This window comes from Microtus pennsylvanicus, chromosome 4 (assembly GCF_037038515.1).
Source record: "Microtus pennsylvanicus isolate mMicPen1 chromosome 4, mMicPen1.hap1, whole genome shotgun sequence".
Classification (NCBI taxonomy): domain Eukaryota; kingdom Metazoa; phylum Chordata; class Mammalia; order Rodentia; family Cricetidae; genus Microtus; species Microtus pennsylvanicus.
In genome coordinates, this window is record NC_134582.1 from 104,799,888 (window position 1) to 104,814,420 (window position 14,533).

The 14,533-nt window shown below is 45.1% G+C and overlaps 1 protein-coding gene across 6 annotated transcripts in view; it reads right to left on the reverse strand.

The window, feature by feature from the left end:
- The window catches only part of Ripor2 (RHO family interacting cell polarization regulator 2), a 110,594-nt gene that overhangs the window by 46,017 nt on the left and 50,044 nt on the right, over positions 1-14,533 (reverse strand). For all 6 annotated transcript variants that reach the window (XM_075970024.1, XM_075970026.1, XM_075970025.1 and 3 more), the window contains exons 2-6: positions 7,039-7,165; positions 5,421-5,576; positions 4,029-4,107; positions 2,344-2,367; positions 1,134-1,187 (exon numbers count right to left, since the gene is read on the reverse strand). In XM_075970024.1, the coding sequence (XP_075826139.1) occupies positions 1,134-1,187; positions 2,344-2,367; positions 4,029-4,107; positions 5,421-5,576; positions 7,039-7,165 (440 nt within the window). The remainder of the gene's footprint in view (positions 1-1,133; positions 1,188-2,343; positions 2,368-4,028; positions 4,108-5,420; positions 5,577-7,038; positions 7,166-14,533) is intronic.

The following is a 14,533-nucleotide window of genomic DNA, read 5'->3' on the forward strand; positions in this document are numbered from 1 at the left end:
TGCGTGTGCGTGTGTGTGTGTGTGTGTGTGTGTGTGTGCAGAAGGAGCCAGCAGATGGCAATAGTTGCTTTCTTCTATCACTCTCAACCTATTCCTTTGAGGTTGGAGAGGTCTCCTCCTGAATGTGTGTAGCTCAGGTTTTCTCACCCAAACTGAAGGCCAACAAGCCCCAGCCAGCTTCCTGTCTTTGCCCTACTTGGATCTGGGGTTACAAGCATTTTGGGCATACCTAGCTTGTGGCATGGGTGCTGGGTTCCAAACTCTGGTCCTCATGATTGAGTGATTGCATAGCAAGTACTTTCAACCACAGACCCACTTCCATAGGTTTGGAGATAGCCTTTACAAAAACAATTATTTTATTTTTAATTATGTGCCTACATACTGTGTGTATCCATGTGCGGGTATGTATACTTGAGTGCAGGTGCCCCTGGAAGCCAGAAGAGGGCATCAGATCCTCTCGAGCTGGAGTTATAGGAGGTTGTGAGCCAAGGGAAGCAGGTGTTGGGAATTGAACTCTGCAAGAGCAGAGTGTTATCTTAACCACTGAGACATCTCTCTAGCCCCATGACTAAGTATTTAAAAATTAAAAATGAAGTTATTTACTGAAGACAATTTTGTGAAGTCATGGATCAATAGCAGAGAAACTGAAATTAAGTTGCTCAGATTCATCAAAGTGCAGTCCCAACAGCAACGAACAATCGGTCTTCACATTCTTCTTTCTCCCCATCTTCCTCCCTTCCTCCCACCCTTCGTCCCTTAATTCCTCTCTTTCTTTTGGATTTTATTTATTTTATATGAATGGGTGTTTTGCTTGCATGTATGTCTGTGCACCACATTCATGCTTGGTACCCATGGAAGTCAGAAGAAGGTATTGGCTCCCCTAGGACTGGAGTTACAATTGGTTGTGAGCCACCACGTGGGAGCTGAGAACTGAACCGAGGTCCTCCGGAAGAGCAGCCAGTGCTCTGAGCCACTGAGCCAGGTCTCAGCCCCAAGGCTTTCACTTCTACGTTCAGCTGAGGCATCTATTAGGTAAAGGCTCACTGGACCCATGCTAGACTCAGGGTGGGCCTATGCCGGGCAGGAACTGCGAGCAGAAACACAGAAGCAAAGACAACTGCAGCACTGTTTACCTTACTAATGTGAAACTCCAGGCGTCGCATGTACCTTTCGATCGTTTTAATTTGCTGGAATTAAAAGGAGAAGATTGAAAAGAGCGTGAGCCATTCGCAGTGCGATTGATTAGGCTTTCGAGAGTGATTTCATTAGCACATCCTCTGCACAAGTGCCGGAAATGCAGTAACTCACTACTTCCTCTTTTCTCCCACCTTTGCCACTATTTTAGGGGTGTTCGAATGTTAATTTTGAAAATGTTTTTCAAAACACTGACTCCCATGAGAGATGAGCTTGAGCTAATCATGGTCATCCCATGTTTAATGCCAAGGTGGCCAATCCATTCGATTTCTGGTGGAGCAGTACCATTTTTTGTATGTTCTAAACTGAGGGTTTTTTTTGCATATTGAATTATGTATGAAGCGAGGTACATTTTATAATTGTTATTTGCCCATGGTGGCAGATAGCCATCGGTTTGGGTTCACAGATACAGCTGCTCATGCCAGTCCTATGAGTTATAAATACTGTTGTAACATACATTTGAGTTAACTGCCCTTTAAGATATCTTCACAGAGAGTATACATGGTTTGGCATTGAGATAAAGCTATGGATACAGAATGGCATGGAGAGTGATATTGTAAACAACTAAAAGGAAGGCACAAAAAATCTCACTACTAAAGGGCCTGAAAGAATTTTGCCAATAAGAATAAATATATATTATATGAAATATATATATATATATCACATGAAATATATATTACATGAAAAGAATAACTAGAGTTAACTGGAATAATTTTTTCTATTTTATAATATATTTTTATTTTTTAAATATTATATATGGAATATATAGTGGAATATATATATATTTGGTGGCACAAAACAATTGCAGCATTTTCCAATTAGGGAAGTCTCATAGTTGATGAAAAAGGCAGCCACTATTGAAGGCTACATGGTGAGGACCTCTAAATCCAAGTTCCAGACTCTCAGAAAGCAGAGCAAACACACAGCCTGGAGCCTGGCTTTCCTGCGAGCCGAATGCCCTTTGATTCTGCGGGCCCTGATGTTCATTCTTCCTCTTCATGGAAGAAAAAGAACAAAAAATGGATTTTCCTTCCCAACACAAGAGCATCACTCTTTGTCTGGAAGCTTACTGTCCCCCAAAGGGCCTCTTACTGATATCTGCTCAAAGTGCAGAGTTTCACTTTTCAGCCGCAACCCGGGATGGCCTACCTTGTCTAGGTCATACAGCACACCCTGAAATGAAAGGAGGAACCCTTGGTTACAACACAGCGTCCTCAGAAATGCTGTCCACTTTAATAAATGACCCTGCTCACATTTCTACATCGCCCGTGAAGGAATCACCAGCCCCACTAAATTCTACTGGATTTTTGGGGGTTTGTTCTTAATGAGTAAAACTCTGGGTTGTTTGGAGAACCCTCCAGAGTCAGCGTCGTCTGACCTCTGCCATTCTCCAGCTGCACCCAGTTCTTGTGGTCTCTCGGCAGCTTTAAGGGTTCATAAACAAAACCCAGCAAAGTCTTATCTGCCAGCCAAGTGGAAGGTAAACATTGTTCTCACACAGCTGCCAGGGTTGCCTATGCAGATTTGCCGGGGTTTGTGCTGCCTTGATGGGCTAAGGTGTGATAAATAACACTTTGGTAGGAACAAAATTAGTCCTGCCAATCCATCAGAATAGAGGACATTCACCACCCAGCCTGGATTCTAATGAGGCTCCGAGGCGCTCTCCATCGGATCTCTTAGAGACTTCTCCCCTTCCTTCCCTGCCACTGGCTGAGCTGGTTAGTTTTTGACACAAGCCAGGGCTTTCTGAGGAGAGGGAATGTCAACAGAGAAAAATACTACCAGGCTGGCATGTAGGCAAGTCTGTGGGGTGTGTTCTTAATTAATAACTGGTGTGGGAGGGGCCCGCCCATTGTGGGTGGTGCCACTCCTGAGGCCTGCCCATTGTGGGTGGTGCCACTCCTGAGGCCCGCCCATTGTGGGTGGTGCCACTCCTGAGGCCTGCCCATTGTGGGTGGTGCCACTCCTGAGGCCCGCCCATTGTGGGTGGTGCCACTTCTGGACACGTGGTCCTGAGTAAGAAAGCAGGCTGAGCAAGACTCAAGGAGGAAGACAGTAAATCAGCAGTCCCTCATGGCCTCTGCGCCCGTTCTCGCCTCTAGGTTCCTGCCCTGACATCTCTCTACGATGGAGTTTAGTTTGTGCGCTGAAATAAACTCTTCTGCAAGCTGCATTTGGCTGTGGTGTTTATCACAGCAATAAGAAGCAAACCAGGACACTGATCTATATTTACAGATTAAAGAGAAAGCAAATAAATGTTCTTATTTCTGAATTCTGAATGTATTAAGGAGATGCTTGAAAAACAGCAACATTTCATTTTGTTATATTCCTTAGAGTTTTCTTTTAAGGATTTATTTATGTATTTTATGTATATGAGTGCTTTGCCTGCGTGTTTATCTGTACACCAGAAGAGGGCACCGGATCATGAGCTGCCATGTGGGTGCTGGGAATTGAACTCAGGACCTCTAGAAGAGCAGCCAGTGCTCTTAACTGCTGAGCCATTGCTCCAGCTCCACTTAGGGAAGTTTTCAAAAATCCTCTTTATTGTCTTTATTTCATTATGAAGTATATCTACATAAACACGCAGAGGTCTCTCTATATTATAGCCCAGGCTGGCCATCTCCCCGCCTCAGCCTTCCTCTTGCTGGGTTTACAAGTGTGAGTCACCATGCTCAGCTCTTTTTCCTCCCAAAACATAAAACATATGCCCTTAAGCGTATCTGTTTTCCTTAAGCGCTCCTCTCCTCCACACCCCTCCCCACCTCTGGTAAGCAAGGAGCAGAGACTCCCACCCTCCACCCTGTGTTAGCATCCGCATGGTCAGAGGGACCTACCAGGCGAGAGTTTCTTTTCATATCTTTCAACTGAGCGGTCAACTTGTCCAGTTCCGTCTGGTGAAACTCCAGGTACTCACTGCAAAGGTAAGACATCGTGGTGAGCTCTCATTTTTGGTGAGATCTGGGCTGTTGCTGACTTTTGCCTTCTAAGAGGGGTTTAAGAATTGGAATGTCAGTCAGGTGGTGGCTCACACCTATAATCTCAATACATGGGAGGCTGAAGCAGGACTATTAGAATGTATTCTAGGCTAGCCTGGACTTCAAGTAACTCCCAGGCTAGCAAGGGTTACAGAGTGAGACCCTGCCCCTCTCTCCTCTTGAAAAAAAGGAATCAAAACTTTGCTCTGTGACTGGGGAACATTTTGGAAAGACTAGGAGTTGCAGCTGATCTTGTCTAGTTTGAAGAGAGGAGGAGGAGGAGGAGAAAGAGAGAGAGAGAGAGAGAGAGAGAGAGAGAGAGAGGAGAGAGAGGAGAGAGAGGAGAGAGAGAGAGAGAGAGAGAGAGAGAGAGAGGAGAGAGAGGAGAGAGAGGAGAGAGAGAGAGAGAGAGAGAGAGAGAGAGAGAGAGAGAGAGAGAGAGAGAGAGATGGGGGGTTGCCACTGTGAGGATGAAAATCCAGAAATGAAAAGTCAACTGTGAGGGATGAGTTAGGCAGGACTTGGGGGACACAGTTTTGTCACCCAGTAGGGGCTGCAAGTGCCTTACCAAATGCTAGGCAAGTTTTCTTCTGGTCAAACTGTCCTTATAGCACATTCAGGAAGGCTCCAGAGTGTTTGAATGTGTGTATGTTTGAGCCAGGTTGTATACTATGCCATCCAGGCTGACTTTGACCTTTAGATGATCCTCCTGAGTGAAGGGTAGAATTACAGGTGTGATCTGCCACACCAGGCTCAGAACCCTTCCGTAGCAATTTCTAGTTCAGCTATGTATGTCCATTATCATCAAAGGGAAGTCCAGCTCTGGAGGGAGTTAGCTATAAACACACCACTGCGTCAAGCCTCAAGCCTGCTTCAATGTCATGGATATGACATGCAGTCCCAACCTGTTTCCCATCTGTGAGACTTATTAAAAGCTGCCTCAATTATAGAACAAGAAGGAAACACTCCTCAAAATATGCTGGTACACTTTTCTCTCTGCAATCCCAGCACTGGACAGGTGGAGATGGGATCAGAACTGCAAGGCCGTGGTCTACATAGCAAGTTCAAGGCCAGCCTGAGGCATGAGACTCTGCCTCAAAACCAAACAAAAGAATAAAACAGTAGCAGCACACAGGGCTGTTTCCAGAACTGATTCCCTAAGACTACTAGCTTTTAGGAAGGAAAAGGGTTATTTTAGGAAGAAAAAGGTCTCCTTTCCCCACCGGGCATCGTCAGGTCCATTACTCTTACTCAAGTCCATTTTTCAGAGCCCTGTAGACCTCTTCCACCCTCTTCGGCTGAGGCTCTTTAGGAGTGTTGTTATTTTTGTGCCCTAAATTGTGCATTTTCTTCAGCTTGGCCTGAGGCTTCTTGAGAGCAGATGCATTTTCAATGAAGGAGTTACACCTAAAGCAAGAGAAAAGAGGCTGTGAGTCTGGACGTCACAAAGACCCACCAGGGAAATGTCTTTTAAATCTTTGACTTGGTCCTAGTGCCCTGAAGGAAGGTTAACACGGCCCTGGACAGCAACAGAGTCCAGCTGGCCACCTTTCATTTCTTGATGTTTGTGGACAGTTTCACTGAGAAGAGGCTCCCCTGGAGGCAGAGCCTAGCTTTGGGCTTCATGCTTTCTGAGGACGCTCTTATAGTCTAGCTCTCAGGGACCCGAGATAAATGCTTCTGGGTGGAAACAATGAACAGGTAGAAGTCATATCCAACCAAAGGGAAAACAAATCTTTGTATAATATCAGATACAAACTTATACCTCAGTAGAATGTGAATGACACCTTTTTGGGTTATGTGATAAAACATGACAAACAGCTAATTTTCCAAGGCATTAAACAAAAACACATGCAGCTTGGACTTAGGGCTCTCTTTGCAGTATGTGGGGTCTGTGAGTGTATGGAAAGGTGCTAGCGCCTATGTGTGTGCGTGTGTCTAAAAGTGGGAAGTTGACTTTTGGGTATTGTCCTTTATCATTCTTCATAATCATTTTTTTGAGTCAGAATCTGTCTTGAAACCTCCTTGGTTTTATGGGTTTGATGAGAGGAGGAGATTCCAGGGAAAGTAGGGTCCAATTTCCCAAGCCCCACCTGAATGATAGCAGCTCCGCAGAGTCCCTCTGTGAGGCAAAGTCTCCATCCACTGCATAATTTCATTCCAAGTACAGTCTCCAAAACAGGAAAGTGTGCTTGAAAGGGGGTTGGGAGTAAGGCAGTGGGAGTCTACATGCTCAGGTCCATGTTAACTGTGGCACCAGTTAGCATACCAAAGTGTGTGCTGACCCCCAGGCTCTCTCAGCATGGTAAGTACCTGTTTGAGAGTCTGTGCCTGCATCCTGCTTCCTCTCTCCCGCTCCCAGCCCTAAGCTTCCCTTCCCCCAGCTTCTGATTCTGATATAACCCTACCATTTCAGCCATGCGCTCTCCCGGTCCTCTTTTTAGCCCCTTTCTTGGTTTCCCTCCCTCATTCCTCCACCACATGCCTGCCCCACGCCCCAGTTCTGCTGGCCATGTTCACTGAACTAATTTCTCTGTAAGCTCTGGATGCTTCCAGATGCCTCTGGCTGTACTCTTCCTCATAGCTACATTAAAAACCTTCCCCTCAGCCAAAAGGGAGGACATGACCGCTCAAAATAGCTAGAATAAGCTATGTATGTGTATGTGTACATATTGATGGCTAAGCTTATCCTAAACACTGAGACATCTTTGCCCAAAGAATTCTAAAAATGATAGCACTTAATTCTGGGTGTGCTATCTTTTCCACAAAGAGGACATTACCTACCACACACATGCACGGTGTGAGACATGCACATCAGCACCTGCCTCTTTTTGCTGCTTCCCAGAAGGAGCGAGCACCCAGCACTTGCCTGGATCGCCTTTCCTGTAGGCCGCTAAAACCTGCAAAGGACTGGCTCCGGATGATGCCATTGGGCCCTCCAGGCGAGAAGGACTGGGATCCCACCAGCATGATTTCGGGGAGTCTGGTTGGCAGTCCTGTAAGACAGATGGAAGATCGTGGTGACTGTCAGGCAGGTTCACACAGAATCCCGAGCTTGTTGACATTCAGAGGTATAACAAGGTGGAGTGACTCACCAGGTCCTGGGCATGAGGGGCATGAAATGCTTCCGAGACTTCCCTATTATGTGCGTATCCACTTATACCAAAACAAATATGATCACACGAAATCATTGCCACTTAGGTTTCCTTTGGAGGGACTACGTGTATATGATGCACTTGCGTTCATGTATGTTGCATGTATATGGACATGTGTGCATATGCATGTGGGCACTTAAGGTGGATGTAGGAATCTTCCTAGGTAGTGTTCATCTTATTCATTCTCTTAGGTGAATGTAGAAATGGACCATATGGCTAGTTTACTTAGCTAGCCTGCTCCACAGATTCTATTTTCAACTTCACAGTGTTGGAATTACAGGCCAACTGCTATGCCTACCCAGAGTTTATGTGGGTTCTGACGATCGATACTTCATCTATAACCCTGCATATTTTATTCACTGAGCTATTCCCCATCTTCCCAACTGGCCTATGTTTCCTTAGGAGTGTCCACCCTTCCTTCCTTCTCTCCTTCCTTTCTTCCTCCCTCCTTCCCTCTCTCCCTTCCTCTTTTTCTTCCTCCCTCCCTTCCTCCCTCTCTCCCTCTCTCCCTCCCTCCCTTCCTTCCCCTCTCTCCCTTCCTTTTCTTCCCTTCCATCTCCTTCCCCTCACCCCACTTCTTTGTTAGGTTCGACCAAGGTTTACTAAGGATAAGAACATTTGTAATGGTTCAGTCCATTCAATTACAACAACAACACTGCACACATGAGCCAACATCAAACTTTCAGATAGTCCAACAACCTGAAATTTAAAGCATAGTCAGGGCTACAGAAGAGATTTTATTTGTAAGGCTGAAAACACGGGGTTTCTTTAAAGATGAACTTATTTAAACTCTTTCCCCCCTTCTCTCCTTATTTGGAAGATGAGACTGCGGCACTAAGTTGGCTGGACAAATAAGAAAGGGTAGGGGTGCTCACAAAGGAAGTGATAATCTGGGTCAGTTAAGAAGGCGAGAGAGGTAGGAGGCCCGCAGAGTGCTCAAACCCTTTGGATCCTTTCTTGGGTTGTTTGTTTGGCTTTGTGAAGAGTCCTTGTGACAGACCAAGGTACAGTGTCACAAACACCGCTTCAGCTGGACAGAAGCCCAAGGTTAGTCCCCCAAGGGACTGTCCTAGAACTGTGAGGTAATCCTACCCATGATCAACCAGGCAGCCTCAAAGCGTGTGCCATTGTCTCAGCAGGTGACGTCAGGCCCAGGCACGGGGTGAGCTAGCAGGACTGGGTGAGTGTCCCCACTGAAGCCTCCCAAGGTAGACACACACCAATTAGCATCACCCATTGTTCTTTAAGGAACCTAGGAGAAGGAGAAGAAGCTAAACCCTCAGAGAGCAGATGCCCTCCACACTGTCACAGGGCTTTAAAGCCACACCCCTCTGAAAATGGACCTTATTGCAGGGAAAAAGTGCTCCCTCACTGGAGGTCAGTCCTGGGATGGAGAGTAAGCTGGCTGCTCCATCGGATGGGACAAAAACTTCATAGCTGCAGAAGACAGAAGAAATTTTCTGGAATTTTAGATGCAGTGAAATAGAAATATGTGAAATTAAAGGGCGGCATAGTGACAAGGACCCTGGTTACCCCCAAAGAAGCCCAGTTTCGTGAATTCTTCAAGTTCTCACAGTCGCTCTCTGGGCCTTGGGTATCTAGTTCCAGAACAGGCTCCAAAGCTACAGAGAAACCCTGTCTCAGAAAACCAAAACAACAACAACAACAACAAAGAGCTGGAATCAGAAGCAGGGTCTCACCATGTGGTACTGACCGGCCTGGACTTTGCTGTGTGGAGAAGGTTGCCACCTTTGCTCCTGTGTGCTAGCATGGAAGTGTGCTGAAACTGGATTTTTTCTTTCTTATTCTTTGCATCAGTAGATTAAGCTACAGTGGCCTGACTCCAAGCCTTGGGCATTCTAGGATAATAAATACAGGCAATGACCTGTTTATACAGCTGTTCAGAGGCCTCTCAGGTGATTCCGATGCTGAGCAGAGTTGAGAAGACGCTGCTTTAGAAATTCCACAAGCACCATAGGCTTGAAACAAAGAGGAGAATAAGAGAGCTAAGGCAAAACTGCCATGTTGGGTAAAATCTAAAACTCAGAAGAACACTACAATTTAACAAATCCAAATGTTTCCTTAGATTTTATTCTTCATTTTATCTTTACTTTATATTCCTTTATTTTGAGGCTGGGTTTTGTTATATAACTCGGGCTGGCCGAGAACTCACTAAGGGGTCTAGGCTTGGGTCTCCTGAATGCTGGGATTATTGTCCAGCATGTCTGGCTTGTTATTCAGTCGTAAGCTCTGTCTGCAAAATTCTAGTGTCATATTGGGTGAGTGACACACTGTATTAGAAAGCCTATGTCCCAGACTGTGCGATCTGCTCATTTCTCCTCTCCGTCATGGGATGAAAGCGTCTAAGAGCAGGTGTTTGTGCAGGACTTTGGGACATACATGCTTTGGAAGATGACACAGTACACAGAAACTTTTTACTAACTTCCTGTGGGGAACAGGTGACTGTTAGGAGTGTGGCTGGGGGAGGGGTTTAACTTAACTTTATCTCTTCATTCTAGTAATGAGCATGTGACCAGCTCTTTGCTATGGTTCTTCCAGCTTCTCTAGCCTTTAGAACATGGAAGTGATCTAGCAACTCCACATCGCTGAGCATCCTTCTATCACTCCATGCCTGTTCTGGCAATTTGGATGTGAAATGTCCCCCACAGACAAACGTGTTTGGAACTTCGTCTCCAGCTAGTGGCACCACTTTGGAAGGTTGTCGAACTTTTAGGAGGTCACTGGAGGAGGTCAGTCACTGAGAGAGGGTCCGGGGATTTGATAGCATTGCTCTCCTCTTCCCTTGCTTTCTGCTTCCAGATATCAGACACAAGGGCCCTGTCACTATGCCTCTACCCTGCTGTGATGAACTGCATCTCTTTGAACTACAGATCAATAACTGCCAAACTTCTGGAAGTTGCTTTGTGTCAGTATTTGGCCACAGCAAGAAGAAAAGTGACGAATCCATCTAGTTTTTACTTCCATCTATGTTTCAATGTCCTCTGTCTTTAGACAGCTTGCTGCCTTCCTAGGAAGTGCCACGACTTTACTCATTACTGAAGTTTGCCCCACATACTCCTCTTATACCATCCAACAGAGTGTAAGGGTTTGAGCATGTATTTACCCACCACTGAGTAATTTGCATTTTGATAGCGGATGCTCCATTCTATCAAATGTCTTAAAGAAAGTACAAGTAGAATCGTAGTGCCACTGTTGGAAGGGACACGTGGTGAGTGTGTAAAACACACTCATCCTCTAGCATGTATGTCTTGAGGGACATACCTAAGGGCACAGAGAGGCACATAAGAGTCATTCATGTTTGTATGTATGTTTGTAACACTGAGGAATAGTAGCCATGATATTAGGCCTGGTGGAACGCTTGCCCATCATTCACAAGATCCTGGGTTCAATGCTCAGCACCATGCATACACACACATCATCACAAGAGTGGTTAATGCACTGTGCCTATATATATATGTATATCATTGTGAAAATAGCGATAGGCAGAGAGGCACATGCATGTCATCCCTGCACTCAGGACGCTGAGACAGGCTGAGTGAATTCAAGGCCTGTCTTGAGCTATAGAGTAAAATCCTGTCTCAAAACCCCAGTAACACAGTAAATAAGAACACTAAGCTGTCATATAATTTTCTTGAAGAAAGAACTCTAGGTCATACTGGGCACCAGAACAATGCTAGGAATGAGGATAAACCCACAGAGAACTATGCACGGGTATGTGCACGGGTGGAAGTGGATGGGAACATAGACAGTTGTCTACGGACAGGTGGGATTGAGTCGTGGTCAGCAACACTGTAGTATGTTCTGCATGGTATTCTTCCAGAGATTAATACATGTATTATTCATGGATGCAGAATTCCTTTTCTTGAGATTCTAGCCCCTTGGAGTTGGAAGCTGAGAGAAGACAGCGTATATAAGAAATGTAAGATAGCTGTTGGGGGCCAACTTTGTTTTTTCCTTAGAAGTCTTTCAGAGAAGAAATATGATTCCCAAGAAACACTGCAGTATTTACATTTCATAAATTTTGACTAGATTCAAGCAAGTCACAGTCCCCCATAATATCCTTATTTTTAATTTTGAGCTATATATTAACTTACTGGTATTCATTCAAAAAACCTGTTAGAGATTATACCAAATCTCCATTGCTACGCTTCTTCATATGAAACTACAGACTTGGTTGCTATTACTCATCTTCAGGACTGCTGGAGCTTTGCAAAAACAAAAACAACAACAACAAAAAAACCCAAAAGAGACAAAACAACAACAACAACAACAACAACTTCTGGGGCTGGAGAGATGCCTCAGGTGTGAAGAACACTGGCTACTCTTCCTGGGGACCAGGGTTTGAGCCCCAGCAACATCCACATGGGGTAGCTCACAACCTTATGGTCTTATTCCCTCTTCTGGCCCCTTTAACCTTGCAAGCATGTGGTGCAATATGCATGTATGCCTGTGGTGCCCACACATACATGCAGACAAAACACTCATACATGTAAAAAATACAAAAAAATTAAAAGACTTTGGTCTTTTTGAAAATTACAGCTGAATCAATATTCATCTTTATGCATTAAAACCCAGAAAGGGGGTTGGTTATATCTGTGGGGATATGGTTCAGTAACTAAGGGCAATTGCTTCTCTTCTAGAGGACCTTAGTGTGTTACATCCACCTGAATGTAACACAGCTCCAGGGTATCTGGTGCATTTTTTTTGGTATCAACACACATGCACGCACATACACGCGCATGCACATACACACATACAAGGATATTTTGAAATTAGAGTGATGAGATTTTGCTGAATCAGAAGGCAGGTTTAGGACAAGGGCATTGAGCCAGGAGGCAGTGCAGGAAGTCCTACTGTCTATGTGTTATTTTTATTGGTTAATGAATAAAAAAAATCTGCTTTTGGCCAATGGCTTAACAGAATATAGCCAGGCTGGAAAAGATATATAGAGAGAGTAGGTGGAGTCAGAGAGAAGCCATGTAGCCCTGCCAGAGACAGACCCTGGCTGGAACATTACCAGGTAAGCCACAGCCACGTGGCGATACACAGATGAGTAGAAATGGGTTAATTTAAGATGTAAGAGCTAACTAGAAATATGCTTAAGCTATTGGCCAACCAGTGTTTTAAATGTTATAGTTTCTATGTGATTATTTTGAGTCAGGGCAGTTGGAAAGAATGAACAGCTCTTATAACAAGGAGATGTGGAGAGGTTGAGGCAGATAGAAAGAGATTAAGGTGACTGGCTACTTCCCCCTTATCACACCAAGCCTCGCACTGTGATTGGTCCAGAAAGGACAGGTAACACAGCACTGCAAATCAGGGCTACCAGGAGAACTTAGTGATGCTGAGGAGTCAGTGATGGGAATCAGCGTTGGAAGGCTGACTGCTTGGGGACTGACTATGAAGACCGTAGCTCATTAACGCCACCAGAATTCATGATGGAATGACATCTGGGAGTTAGTCTGGGAGACAGCTCTACTTTGTGTCATGCTTTTATTAGCTGCCATCCCGGCTTAAAAAACATGCTGGGGTTCGGGGAGCTTGTGTTTACATATTTCTCCCCTCAAATGTCAACAGCTCCTCCAGGACTAGCAGGGTTAGGTGTGACAGGGGGCAGATCTCCAACAGGCTTGCTCACACCTGCTAGGCACGGATCTTCACACCGAGGAGTTCAAAGCGGAAGTGCTCAAAGGCTTTCATGAGTGACAGCAAGTAGCAAACCACCCAGGCAGCCAAAGGGAGGCTTTGCTGCCGTCACAACACTGAATGCAAGTCACGAAGGAAAGCAGGAACGGTTAGGTTTGGGCTTTTTGAAGTTTCATAAGCATCAAAACTGTTTCCAACATCAGGAAAATAGAGAAGAGCAGAAACAAGGCAGGGAAGGGACCCATGCTGTTTACACACCCACAGGACCACAGCGGAATTTACTGACATTTCAACTCTTGCCTTTCCCTGCAGAGCATCACTGTGGTACAGGCTGCACACTGACTTTTGCATGTTGCTTTTAAATATGGGATAATGTGCATTTTCTAAGACTCGCACTGGAAACACAGGATGAGTGGATGCTATGGCTGACAAATTTTAGATCAATTAAGATGACTTAAAAATCACCATCAACTTCCAGGAAAAAAAAAAGTCATTATTCCTTTTGCAAGAGCAAGATCCAAGAAATCAGGACAAGGAAAGGAAACACTGTGGTGAAATGCTCCCCCTTCTGCACTTGAGCACCAATGACCCTAGTTAGTCGCTCCTTTTCCTAGGAAGGCCAAGTCACAGGCAGCACAGGGGCCCACTGACCTCTGAGTCATTCCTTCATGCCTGACGGGTCCCTCCTTTCCCAATGGCATGCCCTTCTGTTTATGCTCCTCCACATCTCGAGCAAGACCAGAAGTATAATTTCAGTTGTCTCAATAAGCACGTGAGCCAGGTGGAAATAGCCTGCTATGCTACATGATTATTTGAGATGAGTCCTAAAAATAGATGTCTGCTTATTCTATATCTACAAGGCACCCATTACCAAGGTGACTAATCTCTTTTAAAAAGGGGGTACATTTAAGTCATTGCTTGCTTTTTTATATTTATTTTATTTTTATTATGTGTTTGGTGCTTTGCCTGAATGTGTCTGTGCACCGTGTGCATGTAGTGCTCTCGGAGGGCGGAAGGGAGCTCCGGGCACTGTGGAACTGGAGTTATGGATGGCTCTGAGAATTCCCCATGTGGGTTATGGGAATTGAACCTGGGTCATCTGAGAGAGCAGAAATCTCTCCAGCCCTGCCTGCCTACTTCCTTTATTTAAGTATTGATGCTCTAAAATAAATCAAGGCAGTGCCAATATTTACTTCTCAGATGTCAACACTGTCAAGCAAATGACAAATTCCAACTTAGATAAGTGATATAAATGGGAGGAAAAATTCTAAACGGCTTTCTATAACCTCACTTCTTAGCAAACAGACGGAGGGGCCGTGGAAGGTCCCATAGGCCTCTTATGCAAGTGCCCACTTGAACAGCTACAGATTCTGTTTATGAAACAGGGGAAACAATTCTTCTCCATTTTGTTTTATTTTCTCACATTCATTCAGTTATGTACGTGTGCACATGCACACGTGTGCAATGTCCATGACATTTATGTGGGAAGGTCAGAGGGCAAATGGGGGGAGCAGGTTCTCTCCTCCACCACATGGGTCCAGG